Below are 24,991 nucleotides of genomic sequence, written 5' to 3'. Positions count from 1 at the left end.
CGATCCATGCTTATCACCCTGTACAAAGCTTAAGTCCAAGTGGATCAGGGACCTCCACATCAAACCAGATACACTCAAACTAATAGAAGAAAAGCTAGGGCAGCATCTCGAACACATGGGCACTGGAAAAAATTTCCTGAACAAGACACCAATGGCTTATGCTCTAAGATCAAGAATCAACAAATGGGATCTCATAAAACTGCAAAGCTTCTGTAAGGCAAAGGACACTGTTGTTAGGACAAAATGGCAACCAACAGATTGGGAAAAGATCTGTACCAATCCTACAACAGATAGAGGGCTTATATCCAAAATATACAAAGAACTCAAGAAGTTAGACCGCAGGGAGTCAAATAACCCTATTAAAAATGGGGTTTATCCCCCAGTGAACTAGATTGTTGTGGGGATGGCGGCAATGGGGGGAGGAGGGGGAGGGGACCACACATCAAGAAGGGGAGGGGGGAGGGGATGTTTGCCCAGAAACCGGGAAAGGGAATAACACTCGAAATGTATATAAGAAATACTCAAGTTAATAAAAAAAAGAAAAAAAAAGAGAAAAAAAAAGAGAAAAAAATGGTGTTCAGAACTAAACAAAGAATTCACAGCTGAGGAATGCCGAATGGCTGAGAAACACCTAAAGAAATGTTCAACATCTTTAGTCATAAGGGAAATGCAAATCAAAACAACCCTGAGATTTCACCTCACACCAGTGAGAATGGCTAAGATCAAAACCTCAGGTGACAGCAAATGCTGGCGAGGATGCAGAGAAAGAGAAACAGTGCTCCATTGTTGGTGGGATTGCAGACTGGTACAACCATTTGGAAATCAGTCTGGAGGTTCCTCAGAAAATTGGACATTGAACTGCCTGAGGATCCAGCTATACCTCTCTTGGGCATATACCCAAATGATGCCCCAACATATAAAAAAGACACGTGCTCCACTATGTTCATAGCAGCCTTATTTATAATAGCCAGAACCTGGAAAGAACCCAGATGTCCTTCAACAGAGGAATGGATACAGACAATGTGGTACGTCTACACAATGGAATACTACTCAGCTATCAAAAACAATGCCTTTATGAAATTCATAGGCAAATGGTTGGAACTGGAAAATAACATCCTGAGTGAGGTAACCCAATCACAGAAAAACACACATGGTATGCATTCATTGATAAGTGGCTATTAGCCCAAATGCTTGAATTACCCTAGATGCATAGAACACATGAAACTCAAGACGGATGATCAAAATGTGAATGTTTCACTCCTTTAAAAGGGGGAACAAGAATACCCTTGGCAGGGAATAGAGAAGCAAAGATTAAAACAGAGACAGAAGGAACACCCATTCAGAGCCTGCCCCACATGTGGCCCATACATATACAGCCAGCCAATTAGACAAGATGGATGAAGCAAAGAGGTGGAGGCCGACAGGAGCCGGATGTAGATCTCTCCTGAGAGACACAGCCAGAATACAGCAAATACAGAGGTGAATGCCAGAAACAAACCACTGAACTGAGAATAGGACCCCCATTGAAGGAATCAGAGAAAGAACTGGAAGAGCTTGAAGGGGCTCGAGACCCCATATGAACAAGCAACTAGAGGTTCCAGGGACTAAGCCACTACCTAAAGACTATACATGGACTGACCCTGGACTCTGACCTCATAGGAAGCAATGAATATCATAGTAAGATCGCCAGTGTAAGAGAAATCCCTTGGTCCTGCTAAGACTGAACCCCCAGTGAACGTGATTGATGGGGAGAGGGCAGCAATGGGGGGAGGGTGGGGAGGGGAACACCCATAAAGAAGGGGAGGGGGAGGGATTAGGGGGAAGTTTGCCCGGAAGCCGGGAAAAGGAATAACCCTCGAAATGTAAATAAGAAATACTCAATAAAAAAAAGATAAAATTAAAAAAAAAAAGAAATCAATCATCACTGTTCCAGCCTCAGTGAGAATCACATCAACCAGTTCTGCTATTGTTACTGTTCCCTGACCATAGAGGTCCCTAGCTTAACTAATAAGAGTTTCTCTTTCTGAAATTGTTTCCTAATATTTTTTTTAAACAAGAGCCAGTAGCAAAAGCATCACAGCCTACCTTCACTAACAGTTTTATTTTTCCAAATGTTTTCTAAGTGTGGTGGTCACACAATTTATGTCTCTAAGTTCTTTCCTAGTGTGGTGACTGAATCATTTACCTGCTCCACCAGCAATTCATGAAAGTGATCAAATATTATTATTGTGATTGCCAGAGATACTGTCCAGTGAAGGACTGGAAGCTCCCTTAGAGTTGTGATATAATTATTAGATTGAGAGGGATGTGAGGGCAGCAAGCAGAGCAGAACACCATAACAGCATCAAGTCTTCAGGTCATGTAGTACTTGGGTCTGAGGCACATTCTTGTGGCTGTGGTAATCTGTAGGCAGTATTCCATGAGCTGTAAAACCAATCACTGTTCCCAATGCATGGCCCTTGGGTTGGCATTTTCTTTTGCTTCCCAAGTAATTTACACACACACACACACACACACACACACACACACACAGAGTAGGTGAAACAGAAGGCAGACGCCAATAACTTCATACACACAAGCACATATGCATTCACACTAACACACAGTATGGACAATGATAATACCTTGGATTTTTATTTTACTCTTTGAAAGTGTTTTATGGTAGTGTTTGTGAAGTGGTTAAACATGGCTGTTGCATACTGTACAATGTTTTTCCCAAAGTATTTCTGGTGGCATGTAATTACACCTGATTGACATGATCTGAATAATCATACTCCTTTTCAACTGGACTTGATCTCTTTCTGTTCCTCAGTCATGGACATCTTCCTCTTCTTTTTTCAGAAATAAAGATTAATTTATTTTACTATATTGTGTATGTGAGTGTTTTGTCTGTATATACTTCTGGGTAAAAAATGCATGCTCAAGGATCATGGACAAGGGCACCAGATTCCCTAGGACTGGAGTTAAACACAGCTTTGAACCACTATGTGGATGCTAGGAATTAAATCCACATCCTCTTCAAGAGCAACAAGTGCTTTTAACCACAGAGTCATCTCTTTAGCTCCCACCTTCCACTTCTTGATGGTTGTAGAATTAATTATTCCATTGCTGCCATTCACTCTGTGGCCATGATCTAAAGTCAACTTTACTAAAAAATGAATACATAAATGTTACCTTGTTTTATTATCTCAACTTAGTCTTCAAAACTAATGATGAAGTGAATGGAGAGGAAGGTTTAAGATACTATCTGAGTTCAAATCTCAGGTTTAATCTTCCAAGTCAACATTGGGAAAGTTTCCCAGTCTATTTCCACTGCAGAACATACAAAAAACAGTACTGCATCATAGGCTCTCATAGGAAGTGGGAAGGAACATTTATGAAAAGCATCCGGACACAATTTATATATGGAATATACTACTCACCGTTTGTGAGCTTGAGTCAATGATCTAGAAATGGGGAGAGATAAAATTTTAACAATGTGTTTTGGGGTTAAAGTCTACTTTCTTTTTCCTGCAAAACTGCCTTTAGAGTTCTTTCCCATACAGTTCACGTCCTGGACATCTACTCACTAAAGCCAAGTACCTTCTGGAAGCCTATCTTCAGCTCCTGTGTCCTAAGGGCATATACCACTGGGTTAAGAGATGGGGGGATGACAATATGCATCACATTGAGGAGAAGTGGGATGAGGGGAACCCTTCTTCCTGCTAGGTGAGTGACAGATAATATAACAATAGCTGTGTAGTAAAACAAAATGAGGATGAGGTGGGAGCTGCAGGTACTGAGGGCCTTAGATATTGCCTCAGTGGAGTTCAGCCTCAGTACTGAGCGAATAATCAAAGTATAGGATGCACAGACCAGAACCATGTCACTTCCAGCCATAATCCAGGCCAAGGCCAACTGGTAGTCCCTGTTAACAGTGATATCATCACAGGCCAGACTAATGACCCCCAAGTTAGAGCAAAGGCAGTGATCTATTTCATTTCTGGAGCAGTACTGTCTCTGGGCAGCTAGTACAGGGACTGGCATGGATAACAGGCTGTTCCTTAGCAGCATAGTCAGTGTAGCTTTGATTACAAAAGCTTCAGTGACTATGGAAGGATACCTGAGGGGATAACAAATGGCTACGTATCTATCTATTGCCATGCACAGGAGGATGCCTGACTCCATGCCCATAAAAGAATGGATTGCATAGATCTGAGCAAAACACTCAGGGAGGCTGATGGTCTTGGCATCAAACCACAAGATGGCCAGGATCTTGGGGGTGCTGGTGGTAGCCAAGCCAATATCTACTGCAGCCAAGATACCAAGAAACTGGTACATTGGCTGATGCAGGCTTGGCTCACAGTAGATGGTGATCAAGATAAGGATATTGGCACCAAGAGCTGCAATGTAAAGCAGAGCCATAGGCAAGGAGATCCAGTGCTGGAAGTCATGAATGCCTGGGAATCCCAGCAGAATGAACTCGGTCACGTGGAAGTCTGATCTGTTGGTTTCATGCTGGGCAGTACCCATTTCATGGAGTGTCTGGTTCTTGGCATTTGTCTGTAGATTGAGTGAAACAGAAAAATTCTATTGTTATTTAGGTTTAAGGTAGTGATATATATCTCACCCACAATACAATCATTTGACGATATTAATTCTCAATAAGACCTTTAGAAAAATTCCAGATAAGAACAAAAAACCCAAACATTGATTGTTTTTGTTATCTTTTCCCCAACATCTTTATGGTTGTTTATCCAGACTGTTGAATGTCTGCATAAGTATATATATTTAAAACATGTATATTGTATTATTGTAACGAGTAATATACAGAATCAGTGATGGGAAATTTTTATCAATATTGAGTTCAGAAGCACTATTAATTCTTAATAATTGAGTTTTTCATTTATAACATAACTAGTTTACATGGAATTGATTTTTCTATTAATGAGAGTTATTTAACCAAATTTATTTTAATAGTGAATCATAGGTTCTGCTTTCTCATCAAATGATTATTATGCCTCTTTTGTCATATCATAAAAACATACATAAACACATATTTGTGTGCACATCAACACACTGACACACAGCACAATTCCTTTCTGGGAATACACTGTGTCTATTTCTGATTATTGTTGTGTAAACATCAGTAACCTTAACACACACCAAATTTCCTTCCTTTTATCGTTCTCTTCAGTTTAATCTCCCATGCATGTACTCACTTTCAGATAAACTTCAGAGAGTCTTGATCAACTCATAAAACAGCATTGTTTTGTTTGGGGTTCCAAATGATTAATTTTGGAAAAGAAGTGTCACTTTTGCATCAAGTCTTTTATTCACAAACATGGACCATTTGTTGTCTTAGTTACATCCTTTAACATTCACAGTAAAACTGTGCACTGGGAGCTTGAGAGAGTTCTCTGTGGACAAGAATGCTTGGTCCTCTTCAGACTGTAACTGAGTTCTCAGTGCTCACTCATGTCTGGGCTCATGAACCTCTATGATTCCAGCTCCAGTGGACTTGACTCTTTGTGGCCTCTTATCTCACTCCCACGCATATGTGCACAAATATACACTCATACTTGCACATAAGTAGTAAAAAAATAAAGCTTCTGGATGCTGTGCTGTGCTGTTCTTATAATTATTAATGTCTTGAGACCTTTTAAGTAAACATGATATTTATCTATGTTATGTACTTAAACATATTTTTTCTGGCATAGAATCATCTGTTGTGTTGATCTTTATTATTCTCATTTTATTATTTAATTTTGTATAATTAACTGTAACAAGCATTGGTGCTCTTATTTTCCATTTATTTATTTACTTTTTGATATTGATGCTCATGTAATCCAAGCAGGCCTCAAGTTGACTCTGTATCTGAGGATGACTTGAAATGCCTGATCCTCCTGCCTCTTCTTCTCCAGTATTGGTATTACAGGATTGTGTCACAATGCCCAACTCGCTTTGTTCTCAATTTAAAAGCTCTGTGATTTTTGTTCATTTTGTATTGTACCAAGTAAATAATTAATGCTTGTTATAAGTATCTTATATTTTAAATTCATTTTGTCCTTTATATCATCCATTTTCTAATGTATCATTATTTTCTACAATATCTCATTAGTACTTTTTCTAAAATACTTCTTATAGATGGAACAAAAGTTGCACAAAAATATAGTTTTCCTGTTCTCAAATATTTATAATATTATATCCCATTATTCTTTTTTCCTGTCTCAAAGAAATGGTTACAATTCATGGACAGAATATCAGTGTAAAACATTGCCATCATGAGCACTTCTTTTTTTTTTTCCATCTTTATTAACTTCAGTATTTCTTATTTACATTTCGATTGTTATTCCCCTTCCAGGTTTCCAGGCCAACATCCCCTAACCCCTCCCCCTCCCCTTCTCTATGGGTGTTCCTCTCCCCATCCTCCCTGCATTACTGCCCCCCTCCCAACAGTCTAGTTCACTGGGGGTTCAGTCTTAGCAGGACCCAGAGCTTCCCCTTCCACTGGTGCTCTTACTAAGATATTCATTGCTACCTATGAGGTCAGAGTCCAGGGTCAGTCCATGTATAGTCTTTAGGTAGTGGCTTAGTCCCTGGAAGCCATCATGAGCACTTCTAAATCAAGTTTTAAATTTATGTTAATTGGAATTCATTAGGATTTAATTGAATTCACATTAAAAATTGTCTTAGACACTATATATCTTTTATCAAATATAAAACAATAGTCTGGAATTTATTGTTATTGTTCTGGGGATGCTGGTATACTTTACTACAAGTCACCTTGTCTGTCACTCACTGCTCAGTCTAGTCGTCAGCCTCATTTCTCTCTTGCTTTCTGATCACAGTTCCCAGTCCTTATCGAAGTAAAGAGCTGAGAGAAGGCAAGTATTGAAGAGAACAAATTTTAAAAACAAGAGAAAAGATAAGGAAAGGAATTAAGAGGAAAGAAAAGAGAAAAGCAATTGTGGAAGCCAGAGATGAGGACTGTAGTCAGAGACTAGGGTTGACCTACAGGACAGGGACTCTGCTGCCTCACCTCTCAGAGACCAGGACTCTGTCCTTCCCCTCTGAACCTGCAGCCCCTTCCCTGGCTTACTCACCCATCAGGAGCGTGTGATGAGGCTTCCTGTTACAGGGCCCTGCAGCAGCTTCTGCTTTCCATGCTACAGTACCTGTGCTCATCCTACCATCCTGGACACTTCCCTTCTCTCATTCCTCAGCCCTGAAGTCTGGGGCTTACATAACTCCCTAAGTCTCCTGCTTGTGAGGTGCTGATTCTTGGGCCCTTTTTATTCTATCCGTAAGCGTGAGTCCCATGCTTCACAGGTTGCTATGGGAATAAGACTAAAGTGCTCTTTGGCATGTAGCCCTGGTGCCAGGAGCAGCCTGTAAGACTACTTTTCACTCCAGTTTCCTGAGGGAATCCATTCCAGTCTCATCGATCTCTCTCCTAGTTATAGTGAGAATGTTAAGATCACTGTTATCATTAGTTAATATTTCTTCTCAAAAACACACTCTATTTTCTACTTATTTGTGTTCTACTGACTTTTAAACCTTAGTCATTTCATTTGTCTTAACACATGTTTTGTTCTTTCTAAAGACCTCAAAATGCCAAAAACTATTTCTTCTCTTTTATGACAACTTTTGAATGTTAATTTCGACTAAAGAACAATGAGACCATTTTCCTTGATAGAAACCCTAATCTGTCTTTGTAAAGGCTGTTCTTTTTGGTAGTTTTCACCAACCGATCTATTTTGAAAAGAAATGAATTTACTCAATGGTGGTTGTTGATATCATGCTGGACACATGACTCAGTGGTTAATAGCACTGATTGATTCTCTAGAAACTTGGGTTCAATTTTCAACACCCATATTGTGGCTCACCAGCATCTGTAACTCTAGTTCCAGGAGGTATGATGTTGTCCATAGGCATAAGAAATATACTTAAGTGTTGTATAAGCAAAAGCTTCATACACAAAGGAAAATAAATAGATCTATAAAAATGTACTCAATTTCTTTATGGTATTAGTGAAGTTATATCACAATGATATAATGGCATAGAATTATGCAAATGTTGTGTCAAAGATGATGAATTGGTGATGAACGTTGAATGACAGAATAACAAACTGTACCCCAGTTGGTCAGACTCTTTTACAAATCATGTGTATGACTTTGAGGGAGAGGATCTTATTCATGCTCATCAGAACAAACAGTTCCAATTTCAGAGGTGGACTGGAATCAACAAGTTGGTGCTCTCGCCTACTTCCTGGAGGAGTCTTCTAGGTTTTCTGAGAGGGGTAGTCAGGAAGCTGATCTAGTGATGGGAATCTTGATGGGAAGTACGTATAGGAACACAGATGTAATCTTTGGCTGCTATTCACATTCAAAGTTGATGTGATGATTAGCTGTTACAGTGAGAGATGTAAGGCTTCTGTAGACTTCTGTCTAGATTAGTGTGGTGTTTGTTAGTGGGTTATATGGTACCCAGCAGGTACTGATATTTCCCTGTTGGGATAGGTGTGAATTCTGAATTTCAATTAATATTTATATCAGTGAAAAAATTCAAAGATCAATAGAGGCCTAGAATGTGTGTGTCAGTGTGTGTGTGTGTGTGCGTGCGCGCACGCACGCGTGTGTGAATGTGTTTCTGGAATGTTTTATTACTGTGCTACATCTACAGTTCAGAAAAGTTTTTCCTTTTTTATTAATTATTTTTTTATATCCATGTTATTGCTCTCCTCCCTGTCCTCTGTTTCAGAGTTCTTCCCCTTGTCCCTCTCCTTTGCCTTTGAGAGGTTAGCCCTGCCCCCTGGTATCCTCCCACCCTGGGACATCAAGACTCTACAGGATTAAGGCACATACTCTCTCAGTGAGGTCAGACAAGGCAGTTCTTTGCTACATATGTGCTGTGACCTTTGATTGGCTTGTGTGTGCTCTTTGGTTGGTGGCTCAGACCCTGGGAGCTCCCAGGCATTCATTTTAGTTGATATTGTTGTTCTTCCTAAGGAGTTACAATCCCCTTCAGCTCCTTCAGTTCTTCCTCTAACTCTTCAGTAGGAGTCCCCAACCTGAGGTCCCCAACCTCAGTCCAAAAGTTGGCTGTAAGTATCTGCATTTGTTTTAGTCAGCTGTTGGTAGAGCCTCTCAGAGGCTAGGCTAGGCTTCTGTCTGCAAGCACAACATGGCATAGTGTCAAGTTTTGGTGACCTCCCATGAGATGGATCCCAAGTTGACCTGGTCACAGGATGTCCTTTCCTCCAGTATCTGCTCCATTTTTGTCTCTGCATTTTCGTTAGGCAGGAACAATTTTGGGTCAGGAATTTTGAAAATGGGTGGGTAGCCCCATCCCTCAACTGGGACATTGACTACCTACTGGGAGCCTCTCATATCCCAGGTCTCTGGGATTTTCTAGAGGTTTCCCCCACCCCCAGTCCCAACCCCACAGCTGTATATTTTCATTCATTCTCCTGGCCCTCTGGCCTTCTCTCCTGTCTCCCCCTGTATCTGATCCCACCCTCTCCCCATCCAATCTCCTACCCAGATCACTCCCTCCCTCTGCCTCCTGTGATTATTTGGTTGTCACTTCTAGGTGGGATTGAAGCATCCACACGTGGGCCTTCCCTTCCTTCTTTCTAAACTTCATAAGGTCTATGAATTGTATTGTGGATATTCTGTGCTTTTTGGCTAATATCTACTTATCAGTGAGTATATACCAGGCATGCTCTTTTCAGTCTGGGTTATCTCGTACAGGATGATATTTTCCATCTCTATCCATTTACCTGCAAAGTTCATGTTGTCTTCATTTTTAGTATCTGAATAGCATTCCATTGTGTAAATGAACCACATTTTCTGTATCCATTCTTCAGTTGAGGGGCAGCTGGGTTGTTTCCTGGTTCTCTTACTATGAATAAGTCTGTTATCAACACAGCAGATCTCTTATCTTTTTGATACAGTGGAGCATCTTTTGGGTATATGCCAGGAGGTATAGCTAGGTCTTCAGGTAGACCTATCTTGAGTTTTCTGAAGAACCATGAAGTTGATTTCTAGAGGGGTTGTACCAGTTTGCAATCCTACCAGCAATGGAGGAGTGTTCCTCTTTCTCCACATACTTGCCAGCATGTGTTTGAGTTTTAGATCTTAGATATTTGGATTGGTGTGTGGTGGAATCTCAGGGTCGTTTTGATTTGCATTTCCCGGATGACTAAGGATGTTAAACATTTTTTTATGTGCTTCTTAGCTATTCAATATTCCTCTGTTGAAAACTCTCTGTTTAGCTCTGTCACCATTTTTTAAATTGGGTTGTCTGGATTTTAGGAGTCTAACCTCTTCAGTTCTTTATGTATTTTGAATATTAGCCCTCTATTAGATGTAGGGTTAGTAAAGATCTTTTTCCAATTTGTAGGTTGCCATTTTGTCCTATTGACAGTGTCCTTTGCCTTACAGAAGCTTTTCAGTTTTATGAGGTTGCATTTTTGAATTGTTGATCTAAAAGTATGAGCCATTGGTGTTCTGTTGAGGAAAATTTCCCTGTACCATTGTTCTCAAGGCTTTTTACCACTTTTTCTTGTATTAGAATCAGCTTATCTGGTTTTATGTTGAAGTCTTTGATCTACTTGGATTTGAGTTTTGTGCAGGGTGACAGGAATCTATTTGCATTCTTCTACATGCAGACCACCAGTTAGACCACCAGTTTAGCCATTTGTTGAAGATACTTTCTTTTTCCACTGTTTTTGGCTCCTTTGCCAAAGATCTAGTATCTATAGGTTTGTGGGTTTATTTTTGGGTCTTCAACTCTATTCCATTGATAGGCCTGTTTGTTTTTGTATCATTACCATGCTTTTTAAAAAATTTTATCACTATTGCTTTATAGTACAGTTTGATGTCAGATGAGAATATTTTTCACTATCCTGGGGTTTTTGTTTTTCCATAGGAAGTTGAGAATTGCTCTTCCTATGTCTGTGAAGAATTATGTTCAGTTTTCTTGGGGATTGCATTGAATCTGTAGATTGATTTTGGGAAAATGGCTATTTTCATTGGTGCTACTGATCCATGAGCCAGGGAAATCTTTTCAAAACCTCTGAGGTCTTCTTTGATTTCTTTCTTCATGGACTTGAAGTTCTTATCATACAGACCTTTCACTTGCTTGGTTAGAACTGTACCAAGATATTTAATATTATTGTTGCTATTGTGAAGGGTGTTGTTTCTGTAATTTCTTTCTCAGCCTGCTTAGCATTTGCATAAAGGAAGGCTACTGATTTGTTTGAGTTAATTTTATATCCAGCCACTTTGCTAAAGTTGTTTATCAGTTGTAGGAGTTCTTTAGTAGAATTTTTAGGTTACTTAAGTATACTATCATATCACCCACAAATAGTGATACCTTGACTTCTTCCTTTCCAATTTGTATTCCATTGATCTCCTTTTAGTTGCTTTAGCTAAAACTTAAGTACTGAATTGAATAGGTAGGGAGTGAATGGGCCTCCTTGTCTTGTCCCTGATTTTAGTGGGATTGCTTCAAGTTTCTCTCCATTTAATTTGATGATGGTTATTGGATGTAGTATATTGCTTTCATTGTGTTTAAATATGTGCCATGAATTCCTGATCTCTCCAAGACTTTCAACATGAAGTGGTGTTATACTTTCTCAAAGGCTTTTTCAGCATTTAAAAATCTTGTGATTTTTTTCTTTGAGTTTTGTTTATGTAATGATTTTAATAAATTGAACCATCCCTGCATCCCTGGAATGAAGTGTACTTGATCATGGTGAATGATTATTTTGATATGTTTTTGGATTTTTTTGGAAGAAACTTATTGAGTATTTTTGCATTGATACTCATAAGTGAAATTGGTCTGAAGTTCTCCTCCTTTGTAGGATCTTTGCATGGTTTAAGTATCAGAATAACTGTGACTTTATAGAGTGAATTAGATAGTGTTCCTTTGGTTTCTATTTTGTGGAATAGTTTGAGCAAGGCCTGTTTTAGCTTTGCTTTGAAGGTCTGATAGAACTCTGCACTAAAATCATCTGGCCTTGGTCTTTTTTTTTTTGGCGGGGGGAGGTTTTCAATGTTTACTTTTATTTCCTTAGGGGTTATGGGACTATTTAGACAGTTTACCTGATCTTGATTTAACTTTGGTATGTGACCATTGTCTAGAGAATTATTCTTTAAAATTTTTTTTAATTAGATGTATTTCTTTACTAACATTTCAAATGTTATTTCCTTTCCCAGTTTCCTGTCCATAAGCCCCAATCCCACCTCTCCCATATGGGTAGTCCCACAATTCATCCCCTGAACTGTCTCCCCCTCCAGTACTCCCCTGCACTGGAGGTCCAACTTTGTCAGGACCAAGGGCTTCCCCTTCCACTGGTGCTCCAACAAGGCTATTCTCTGCTACATATGAGGTTGGGGCCCAGGGTCAGTTAATGTATAGTCTTTCAGTAGTGGTTTAGTCCCTGGAAGCTCTGGTTGGTTGGCATTGTTGTTCTTATGGGGTTGCAAGCTCCTTCAACTCTTTCAATCCTTATTCTAATTCCCCACAAAGGGGTCCTGTTTTCAGTTCAATGGTTTGCTGCTACATTGACCTCTATATTGGAAATGCTCTGGTTGTGTCTCTCGGGAGGGATCTATCTCCAGTCCCTTTCAGCAAGTACTTTATAGCTTCATCAATATTATCTACTTTTGGTGACTGTGTGTATGTATATATATGGGCCACATGTGGGGCTGGCTCTGAATGGCCGTTCTTTCAGTTGCTGCTCTAAACTTTGCTTTCATATCCCCTTCTATGGATATTTTCCCCCTATTAAGAAGGAGTTGGAGCATCTGCATTTTGGTCACCCTTCTTCTTGAGCTTCTTGTGGTCTGTGGATTGCATCTTGGGTAATTTGAGCTTTATGGCTAATATCCACTTACCAGTGAGTGTATACCAATTTTTATGTGATTGGGTTATTTCACTCAGGATGATATTGTCTAGTTCATTCTATTTGCCTATGAATTTCATGTAATTCCAATTTCTTTATGAAGGCATTTATTGCTATGAATTTTCCTCCTTGCTTTCATTGTATCTTATAAATTTAGGTATGCTGTCCCTTCATTTCTATTTTTACTTTTTCCCTGATCAGTTTATCATTGAGTAGAGAGTTGCTCAGTGTCCATGAGAGTGTGGGTGTTCTCTTTTTGTTGTTATTGAAGTCCAGCTTTAGTCTGTGGTGATCTGATAGAATGCCTGGCATTATTTCAATATTCTTGTATATGTTGAGGCTTGTTTTGTGTTCAATTTTATGGCCAACTTTGGAGAAGGTTTCATGGGATGCTTAGAAGAAGGTATATTCTTTTGTTTTGGGGTAAAATGTTTTGTAGATATCATTATATCCATTTGGCTCATAACTTCTGTTAGTTTCACTGTCTTACTTTAGTTTCTGTTTCAATGACCTGTCCATTGGTGTGAGTGCAGTGTTGAAGTCTTCCACTATTATTGTGTGAATTTCAATGTGTGTTTTGAGATTTTGAATAGTTTTCCTTCTAAGAGGCAGCCAGTGTTGTCTCTGGTTGAGGCGGGGGTGGGGGTGGGGCTCTCGTCTGAACCTGGTTAGAGCAAGCCTCCTGTGTCCCTGGTTAGAGCAGGCCTTCTATGTCCCTGGTTAGGTTGAACCTCCTAGGAGACAGGCAGGCTTTGTGGTCCTGGGGCAGTATCTGTCCCAGTTGCCGATGGAGGTGCAGACTGGAAGGGATATGGATGTCAGGCAGAGTGGGATGAACCAGATAGCATAGGGGTCGCAGTCTCAAATGTGTCCCTGGTTATGGCAGACCTTCTTGAAGGCAGGCAGGCTGTGGGAGGGGGCAAGCAGGTCAATCTGCCCCAGGTGGAGGTACAGACCAAAAGGAAGATGGGGCTTGGGCAGAGAGGATAGATCTATGTCGGCTGGGCTCTGAGGGTGTCCCAGTTAGCCTGGGTATTATGGCAGGGGTCTCACCTGTGTTCCTGATTACAACAGACTTCCTGGAAGACAGGCAGGCTATGCAGTGTAAGAGGAGACAGGCGCACCGGTCTGCAAATTTTTTCTTTTTCTTATATAAGAGGTTCTAGTGAACTTGAGACATTACAAAAAGAGAAGTCCCTTTAATTTTGACCTTTTAGGAAAAGTAGCAGAAACAGCTCATCTACTTTTGCTGTTTCTCTTCCCTTCTTTTTTTTTCGTTTCCCCAAAACCACCTCTGTTCAAGAAAACATTTATTGTATGCTATGAAATGAATTGGTGCTCAATTCTAGAATGATAGGTATAATTTAATTTAATGGGTAAACTAAGTTTATTGTAGTTTTTCCCTTTATTGCTGTATCCAGTAAGTTTCCAATGGATTGAGTTGCTCTTATGAGAATATAAAATTTAGTCAGGGTCAAATTGTTTCCTAAAATATTAGAGATTTTGGAATATATCTGTGTTTTAAATAGGAAATGATTGTATTCCATATTTCTTATCTGAAACATTTTTCCTTTCTTTTGTTCCTTCTTTTTTTATTTTTGTTTTAAATTTGTTTGTTTTTGAAACAGGGTTTCTTGTTGTAGACTTTGTTCCTGGCACTCATTTTTTATACCAGGCTGGCCTCAAACTCAGGGATTCACCTGCCTCTGTTTCCCCAGTGTGCAACCACTGTGTAGCAGTTTTTTTTCTTGTATCATGTCCATCAGAATATGAGGATGCCAAGGGTTTCTAACTTAAAATAACATCTATATTTCAAATATTTTTTCTTCTTCACATAATTCATAAATTAAGTGAGGTGGATGGCCTTGTCTTGCGTTACTTCACTGTAAAGGTCAAATGGTCCAGTGCCTACTGATTTGGCTTGGATTCCTTCAGAATGGTGGTGACATTGTTCAGCATACTATGGGTATAGGGGAAGAGCTAGAGACTTCTTGGATAAGTAACTGGACTTTTGAGAGCTCTCTCTCTCTCTCTCTCTCTCTCTCTTTCTTGGAAAAGCCTTCATGAAAGGAGCCCTGGGCAAGAGATAGGAACTTTCTTTTTGAGCTTGCAGGAACCACAGAGAAACATCTGACAGGATTCAGGTAGAACAGTATTCAGTGAATGAAAACTAAGAAGCCCTCTTCAGTTTGGAAGAGCAAGAGAAAGATAGAATAGGCTTAATAGAATAACACATAAAGAAAGAGATTTCTAATGGGCTCAATTCACCAATGAAAAGACATAGGCTAACAGACGGGATACATAAACAAGACCCAGAATTTCGCTGCATACAGGAAACACACCTCAGTGACAAAAACAGATACTTCCTCAGAGTAAAATGGTGGGAAAACATTTTCCAAGCAAATGGTCCCAAGAAACAAGCTGGAGTAGCCATTCTAATATTGAATACAATAGATTTTCAAACAAAAGTTATCAAAAAAGATAAGGAAGGACACTTCATACTGATCAAAGGAAAAATCCACAAAGGTGAACTATCAATACTGAATATCTATGCTCCAAATGCAAAGGCACTCACATTTATACAAGAAACTTTACTAAAGTTCAAAGTACACATTGTCCCTCACACAATAATAGTGGGAGACTTCAACATCCCATTGTCATCAATGGACAGATCATGGAAATAGAAACTAAACAGAGACACAGTGAAACTAACAGAAGTTATGAAATAAATGGATTTAACAGATATCTATGGAACATTTCATCCTAAAACAAATAATAATAATAATAATAATAATAATAATAATAGTATACTTAAGTGTCCCCCAAAATTCCACCAGATAACTCCTAAACCCGATTAACAACGTTAGCAAAGTGGTTGGCTATAAAATTAAATCAAACAAATCAGTAGGCTTTCTCTACTCAAAGGTTAAACTGGCTGAGAAAGAAATTAGGGAAATGACACCCTTCACAGTAGTCACAAATAATATAAAATATCATGGTGTGACTCTAACCAAGCAAGTGAAAAGGTCTGTATGACAAGAACTTCAAGTCTCTGAAGAAAGAAATTGAAGAAGATCTCAGGAGATGGAAAGGTCTCCCATGCTCATGGATTGGCAGAATTAATATAGTAAAAATGGCCATTTTGCCAAAAGCAATCTACAGATTCAATGCAATCCCCAACAAAATTCCAACTCAATTCTTCATAGAGTTTGAAAGAGCAATTTGCAAATTCATTTGGAATAACGAAAAAACAGAATAACGAAAACTATCCTCAACAATAAGAGAACTTCTGGGGGAATCACCACCCCTGACCTCCAGCTTATTACAGAGCAATAGTGATAAAACTGCATTGTATCGGTATAAAGACAGGCAGATAGACAAATGCAATAGAATTGGAGACCCAGAAATGAACCCATACACCTATGTTCACTTGATCTTTGACAAAGGTACTAAAACCATTCAGTGGAAAAAAGACAGCATTTTCAGCAAATGATGCTGGTTCAACTGGAGTTCAGCATGTAGAAGAATGAAAATCAAACCATTCTTATCTCCTTGTACAAAGCTCCAGTCCAAGTGGATCAAAACCTCCACATAAAACCGGATACACTGAATCAAATAGAAGAGAAAGTGAGGAAGATTCTCGGACACAAAGGCACAGGGGAAAATTTCCTGAAATATTTCTGCATGATACTTTTAAATGATTGTATGTTTTCAGAGAAAAGCAAGTATTTCAGATGATGCAGAGATCAAGACAAACTTAACAAGACACTCCTGCAAAAAGGGCTGAGACAGACATTTACTAAAAAAAAGATGTTTGTTGAAAGAGTGTGAAGGTCATCACATTGTCTGATGTTTCAGGTACTTCATAAAGACACTCAAACTGCTGAGTTCATATGGGTCTGATGCAAACATTTCACAAACTTTGAATTCAAAATACTTAAAAGTCTTTCAGATGCAAATGAGATGTGCATTGTGAACATTTGATTGGTTATATCGGTTTTTATTTGTTTATTAACAATCCTCAAGACTATTTTATTGCAAAAAGTTTTACTGTGTTAGAGATGAAGCCTATTTTGTATTTAGTCAAAAGGGGGAGAGGTACATGATATTGGAGGGAAGAATGTGCCCCAGAAGCAGAGCTAGCCCAGGAGACATGCTCTGTGGACTATACCCAGAAAAGCCATGTGAATGGGGCTCTCTCAGTCCTTTGGAATTTATAACACAGCATCATGTGCCCTTGATGATGAACATGGATTTTGATGTTGACTCCTTACTTGCTGGGGTTGGGTCTTGTCATGTCCCTTCTTTCAAGAATGATAGCAGTATATCATTGCATTGTAGAAGCATGTAATTTTCTGTTTTGGGGGGCTCACAGAAAGAATCTGCCTTGAGTGTCAAGAGGGATTTGGGACTTTGAGAAATGCAGAAACATTGAGACGTCAGGAACTTATGAAGGTCTATGCATTTTGCATTAGAAAATGGATATGCATTTTGCATTATGAGATGGGCATGGGTCTTTAGGGCTAAGGCATACAATATTATAGTTAAGATATGAAGGTTTTTCCCAAAAGGCTCATGTGATGAAAGCATAGTTCTTAGCTAGTGGCAATATTAAGAGGCAATTGGATTATGAAAGGACTAACATTATCAACAAATTAATCTATGGAAGAGTTCTTATGTGCATCAGCTCTTAGAAAGTGGAGGGGGTAGTTAAAGGATGTAGGTAGGATGCCAGGAGCGTGAATTTGAAGGGTCTTGTCCATAAACCTTTGCTACTCTCTCTACTTTCTTATAGCCAGGAAATGAACAACCTCCTTACCTATGCCTTTCTATACTGATATCTGTCTTGCCACAGATGTGAAAGCAATGGAGCCAGCTGAGAATCACTTGAAAACCTAAGTTCCCATTTTTATTTCTTCGATTTGTTTTTATCAAATACTTTGTGACAAAGATGGAATGTGGCTAACATAGTCTTAGCATTAGTGAAGAATGCCAGAGAAGTGCATAGGATCAAATCTTGCCTTATTCAGAGGAGGCCCATGGCATCTGACTGACTTTTCCAAAGGAAAGATGATTCTACTGCTTAATTGTCAGTGGTTTAAAGTTCTCGCAATTTATTGGCAGTTGTTCTTTTCCCAGAGTCTATCCTAAAGTCATGGTATTGTGTCAGGAAATCAACACATTGTCCCAAGCCAATATTTCATCTTTGTTGCTCCAAACTTGAATATTTAAATAGGTAACAAATTTATTTATTTGCAAATTGCTCTTTATTACTTGTCTGTTCTATCCAATCGTCACTTGCCAATAGAGATTCTGTTGTTCTTTATGGTGCCAGTGAATTATCAGAACCATAGAACATCTATATTTTACTAGACAGAAGTTTAGGTCAAGTTGAAATTTTTTCTTTTTGTAATGCCTTGATTTCTTCTTTGTAGAGCTCTAGGGCCAAATTAATTCAAGAGTTTCTGAACTGAAGAAATAAACCCTGTCCAACTCTTATTAGACAGTTGTGTGGAGTGAGTCATTGCAGAGGATTTAAAAGTACTATAGTTACAGTTGAAGGAGAATTGCTGCTGGTACTTTGTTTTCCCCAAGAATCGAAGAGCCCATAATCTGGGACCAGAGACCATGACTATGTCCAGGTTTTCACCTTCTAAAAGTTGCTCCTTAAATTTTCATTCTATAAAGCTACATTAGGTTAAAGGAAATGTAGAATTGATTCATTTCATTTCTTCGACATAAAGAGAAAAATCAGGTTTTCATGGTAATATTTTTCTACATGAGCTTCATACAAACTTCTGTTTTTCTTTTTCTTTTTCTTTTTTTGGTCTTTTTTGTAGAGAAATGTAGGGCTAGTGGATCTGGGGTAGATTGGAGGTAGGAGGAACTGGAAGAAATGCGGGGAAGGAAGGATGTGATCAGGATATATTATTGTATAAGAGAAGAAAAAAGGGAAAAAACCCCTTCTGATTTCTCTTCACTGTAGACATGTCTTGGGGAATATGTTATTATTTTGTTGTTTGCTTTCTGAGGGTGTGTGGACAGTGATAATTACTGTGAGATTTTATTTTAGTGTTTGGAAGAGTTCAGAGTCTGAATGCTCTTCTGTAGTTAAACATGGCTCTTGAACACTGTTCAAATGCTTTCCTCAAACTACCAGAGCCTATAATTGTACCTTAGTCATGTGATCTGAATATTCATACTCTTGAACAATTGGAGTTGACCATTTTCTATTCCTTAGTTAAGTTGTAATCATGAACATCTTTCTCCTATTTTTTCCAAAATATACTTACTTTAGATTATTATACTTTATTATATTATGCATATGAGCATCTTGCCTGTATGTTTATCTGGGTACTAAATACATGCCTGAGGATGTCAGAAGAAAACATCAGATCACCTGGGGCTGGAATTAAACATAGATGTGCAACCACTATGTGGGTTCTGGAAATCAAATCCTGGTCCTTCACAAGAGCAACAAGTGCTTTAAACTACTGAGTCATCTATCTCCCACCTTCCTTCTCTTGATGTTGATAGAACTGATTATTCCATTGCTCCCATTTACCTCTACTTCCATGCTCAGTATGGGATTTTACTAAAAATGAGTATATACAATCTTACCTTATTTTTCTTAACTTACTTTTGAAGATAAATAATGAAGTGAGTGGGACAGAAGAGTTAAGAGCAGAGACTGGATAATATCTGAGTCCAAATCTCAGGTTTGAACTTCCTCGTCAACCTTGGCAGTTTCCCAATTCATTTTCCTTGCCTATAGAACTCACAGTGTGCAGTAATTGCATGATAGTATATTACAGGAGGTGAGAAGGTGCATTAATGAAAAGAATCCAGCAACACTTTGCATATTGAATGTAAAATCAAAGTGGATGAGCTTGGAAACTGGCATCAGTCAATCAAAGTGGATGAGCTTGGAAACTGGCAAAAATGGATTTTGGTGTTAAAGCCTATACTTTCTTTGTCATGCAATACTGCATTGAGTGTTCTTAAACATATAGTCAGTTTATTTTCTGGATACATAATCACCCAAGACAAATACCTTCTGGAAGCCCACCTTCAGCTCCTGTGTCCTAAGGGCATATACCATGGGGTTAAGGGATGGAGGGATGACAATATGTAACACATTGAGGAGAACAGGGATGAGGGGAACCCTTCTTCCTGCTAGGTGAGTGACAGATAATATAACAATAGCTGTGTAGTAAAACAAAATGAGGATGAGGTGGGAGCTGCAGGTACTGAGGGCCTTAGATATTGCCTCAGTGGAGTTCAGCCTCAGTACTGAGCGAATAATCAAAGCATAAGAAACACAGACCAGAATCATGTCAATTCCAAGTATAAACCAGGCCAAAGTCAACTGGTAGTCCCTGTTAACAGTGATATCATCACAGGCCAGACTAATAACCCCCAAGTTAGAGCAAAGGCAGTGATCTATTTCATTTCTGGAGCAGTACTGTCTCTGGGCAGCTAGTACAGGGACTGGCATGGATAACAGGCTGTTCCTTAGCAGCATGGTCAGTGTAGCTTTGATTACAAAAGCTTCAGTGACTATGGAAGGATACCTGAGGGGATAACAAATGGCTACGTATCTATCTATTGCCATGCATAGGAAGATGCCTGACTCCATGCCCATAAAAGTATGGATTGCATAGATCTGAGCAAAACACTCAGGGAGGCTGATGGTCTTGGCATCAAACCACAAGATGGCCAGGATCTTGGGGGTGCTGGTGGTAGCCAAGCCAATATCTACTGCAGCCAAGATACCAAGAAACTGGTACATTGGCTGATGCAGGTTCGGCTCACAGTAGATGGTGATCAAGATAAGGATATTGGCACCAAGAGCTACAAAGTAAAGCAGAGCCATAGGCAAGGAGATCCAGTGCTGGAAGTCATGAATGCCTGGGAATCCCAGCAGAAAGAACTCGGTCACGTGGACCTCTGAGTTGTTGGTTTCATGCAAGGCAGTACCCATTTCATGGAGTGTCTTCTTCTCAGAATCTGCTGTAGATTGAGTGAAATAGAAAATTACTATTGTTATCTAGGTTTAAGGCAGAGGAATAGGTCTAACCTACAATGTTCTGATCTTTTGAACATACTGAATTCGCAGTAAGACCTTAAATTGTGGGAAGGGTGACCAGAAGGGGACAGTGTGCAGGATTTAGAGTGATTAAGTTAAAACCAAAGCAAACCAACCAACCGAACCAAACCAAAATCCTAAAAATCTCTAGAAAAATTTGACAGAGGAACAAAAGAACCCAAACATTGATTGTTATCATTAGTTTTTCCCAATTTCTGTTTGGTGGTTTACATGATATAAAATATCCACCTTATACACTATTTACATTTACATATTACACCTTATTTACTATTTACATAAATGTAAATTATTTACATTTCATTATGTAAACAAGTAACAGTTATATAATATTATTTTCCCTCAAAAATTCTTTTTACCTATATACATTTCTGAATTAATATTAATTCTTAATGATTGACTTTTTGTTTTATCACATGGAATTGTTTGGTTTATTCACATAGAATTGATTTTGGTATTAATGACAGACATGTAAACATGTTTATTTTGAATAATCAAACATAGGTTCTGTGTCTCTCATCGAATGATTTGAATGCCTCTTTTTTCATATAGTGGAGACACATGTAGGTACACATGTGTTTGCACATGGGCACCCTCACACACAGCACAATTCTATTCTGGGAATCCACTGTTTCTATTTCTGATTATTTTTGTATAAAGATTAGTAAGTTTAATAGACACCAAATTTCATTCCTTTCAGTGCTCTCTTCGATTTTAATTCCTATGCATGCAATAACTTTCTAAATTCAGAGTTTCTGTGTTGATTTATAAAATAGCACCCTTAATTTGAGGTAGCATATGGATAAAATTTTGAAAAAAAGGAGGTATATTTGTACCAAGTCTTTGCATTCATAAATATGGATTATATCTTCCTCTCATTACATTTTTAAAAAAATTGTCATTCGAAAATTTGTACTGTGTGGTTCAATTGACATCTCTGTGTGCAAGAGTGGTTTCTGCTCTTCAGGACTGGAATTGAGTTCTCAGCTTCACTCATAAAGACCTGAAATTCCTGCTCCAGTGGACTTGGCACCTTTTTCTGGCCTCTGAGAGCACCCCCACATATATGAGCACATACACCCTTACACTTATACGCAAGTAATAAAAAGTAAATCTTCAGGATGTTCTTCTAATCATTAATATTTTGAGATCTTTTAAAAACAAATATTATTTATCTATATTTTTAAAAATATACTTTTTTCTGGCATATGATCATCTGTTGAATGAATCTTTACATTGCTATTTTTGTTATTTCTTTTTGTGTACATTAACTTTAATAAGCTTGTGATGTTACTATTTTGTAAGCTTTATTGAGATAGATTCTCATATAACCCAAACTGGCTTCAAAATTAGTCTTCATCCAAAGATGACTTGAAACTCCTGATCCTTCCTCCTCCACATCCTAAGTGCTGGGACTACAGGATTGTGCCATTATGCCCTACTGAGTTTGTGCTCCCTTTAAAACTCTATGATTTTTTAAAAATCTTGTATCAAGTAAACAATCACTGCTGCCCAAAAGTACCTTATATTTCTTATTTTACACATTGCAGTTTTTTTATCTTCTATATCATCCCTTTTAGTAAAGTATCAGTAATATCTACAATTTCTCATTGGTAGTGCTTCTAAAACATTTATTTTATAGATAGAACAAAAGGTTACATAAACACAGCATTTTTCTCTTTCTAAATATTTATGTCCCTTATTTTGTTTCCTGTGTCACTGAAATGGTTTGAAATTCATAAATAGAATATCAGTGTAAAACAATGTTATTATGAGACTATGTAAATCACATTTTTAATTTATGTTAATGGGAATTAAGATAGGACTTACATTAAATACAATATATTTTATATTTTTGCCTTTGATCGTTTATATCTTTTTTCAAACATTGTGAAATAATCTTTAGAGTTTAATGTTACTGGGGAAAGTGGATAAGGAGTATTATTATAAGTCCTATGGTCTCTCACTGATCAGTCTAGACTTCAGCCTTATTTCTCTCTTGCTTTTTGATCACAAATCTCAGTCTCTACCTAAGTGAGGAGGTCAGTGATAGGAAGTATTGATGATGATAAATCTTAAAAAGAAAGGAAAAGAAAACCAGTTGTGGAAGCTAGAGATGATGTCTGTAGTCAGAGACAGGATTGCACTAAAGGCTAGGGACTCTGTTGCCTCACCTCTCAGAGATCAGGACTATTATAAGACAGGGTCTCTGTCCTTTCACCTCTGAACTTGAAGGCCATTCCCTGGGTTACTTACCCGTCAGGAAGGTGTGGAGAGACTCCCTGTTACAGAGCCCTGCAGCAATTTCTGCTTTTCATGCTACAGTGGCCTGTGTTCATCCTACCATCTCAAACACTTCTCTTATTCCTCACATCTGGAGTCTGGAGGTTTAAATAACTCCCCTAGTTGCCTGCTTCTGGGATGATGATTCTTGGGAACTCCTTACTCTATTCTCAAGAGCCCAATACTTCACATGCTGCCTTGGGGATATGACTCAAGAGCTTTATGGCAAGTAACCCTGGTCCCAAGAGCAGTCTAACAGACTAACACTCTAGGTTCTTCAGACGTTAATTCACTCCAGTCTTAGCAATCACCCTCTAATTATAGGAAGGTTTTGAATGGTATGATCAATATCTTTAGTCAATATCTCTTCTAAAGGCTACAGTCTGTTTTAGTTCCTTTTATTTGGGCTCTGCAGACTTTTAAAAATTGCAGTCATTTCTTTTGTCTTAAGCCAAGTGTTGTACTTGCTAAGGAATTCAAAATGCTGATAACTATATTCCCTCTTTTATGACAAGTTTTGAATGTTAATTTAGAATAAAAAACAAACGAGATCATTTTCTTTGACAGAAGCACTAATCTGTCTTGGTAAAGGCTGTTTTTTTGTGATAATCTTCACCAACCAATCTATATTGAAAAGAAATGAATTTACTCTATGGTGGTTGGTAATGACATGCTGGACAGATGGCTCAGTGTTTAAGAGCACTGATTGCTCTTCTGGAGGACTTGGGTTCAATTCCCAATGCTCACATGAAGGTTGATGTCATTATGCAGGTAAAGGCAGGTAGAGAATAGAACAAGGCCTATTATTGGATGAGAAGGAAGGAGGGTGTGTGGGGGGCAGTTTTAGAGAGGAGAGGAGACTGAATCAAGGAGGGGAGCAGCAGAGAGAACAAGGAGGCAGATGCTAAGATTTCTCTCTTCACATTTACAGGTTGTTATGACTATTCTTAAGGGATGGATGTGTACAGAATTTTGTATGTCTAGATAAATTAGATCGTATCTAGGTGGGTGGTTTACAACCTTTTATCATTTGGTTGTAAGTTAATTGTGTGGATGTATTGTACATTGAGTAATTAATATATAAATCTGGTTGTTGGGTTAAAGTTTGTTGATTCATGACTTCACCGTGTTGTTCGGAGTGTGAGCAGAGTCCATGACAGGAAGTCGTGCAAGGCTACGGAATACATGGTGAGTCTCACGCATGGTAACAACCCACCAAGGGGACAGCATGTGAAAATGGCTGACAGAGAAACAGCTAGAGCATGGAGTGGGAACTCGTGGGAACCACTTCTGCTGCTTTTTTAATTTTACCACAACACCCACATGGTGGCCCACCAGCATCAGTAACCCCAGTTCCAGGGGATCTGAGGCCCTCCACAAGCACTAGACACATACCCAAGTGTTGCACAGACACGTAGGCAGGCCACAGTTTCATGTGCCACAAACAGTAGCTTTATAAATGTACTCAATTTCTTTATAATATTAATGTAGTTAAATGATGACAACGTAATGGGATGGAATTGTTGATTTTGCCTGAAATGAACTTTAAATGACAGAACAATAAAAATGAAGCCCAATCAAGTCAGACTCTATTATAAAATGTTTATGACCTTGGAGAGGGAGAGTCTTGTTGATGCTCATCAGAACAAGCATTTCTAAATTCAGAGGTGGACCAGAATCAACAAGTTAATGCTCTAGCCTACTTC

General features: G+C 38.6%; 2 protein-coding genes across 2 annotated transcripts; both read right to left on the bottom strand.

The window, feature by feature from the left end:
• Positions 1 to 3,561: 3,561 nt before the first annotated feature.
• Positions 3,562 to 4,512, bottom strand: Or56b6c (olfactory receptor family 56 subfamily B member 6C). The gene has a single exon (NM_001001034.1). The coding sequence runs from the start codon at positions 4,510 to 4,512 to the stop codon at positions 3,562 to 3,564; it is 951 nt and encodes a 316-aa protein (NP_001001034.1).
• Positions 4,513 to 19,913: 15,401 nt separating this feature from the next.
• Positions 19,914 to 20,879, bottom strand: Or56b6 (olfactory receptor family 56 subfamily B member 6). The gene has a single exon (NM_001001033.1). It carries the CDS (start codon positions 20,877 to 20,879, stop codon positions 19,914 to 19,916), a length of 966 nt encoding a protein of 321 aa, NP_001001033.1.
• Positions 20,880 to 24,991: the final 4,112 nt, after the last annotated feature.

Source organism: Rattus norvegicus, chromosome 1 (genome assembly GCF_036323735.1).
Source record: "Rattus norvegicus strain BN/NHsdMcwi chromosome 1, GRCr8, whole genome shotgun sequence".
Lineage (NCBI taxonomy): Eukaryota > Metazoa > Chordata > Mammalia > Rodentia > Muridae > Rattus > Rattus norvegicus.
Note: the sequence above shows the minus strand (reverse complement) of the source record. Positions and strands in the feature narration are given on the sequence as shown.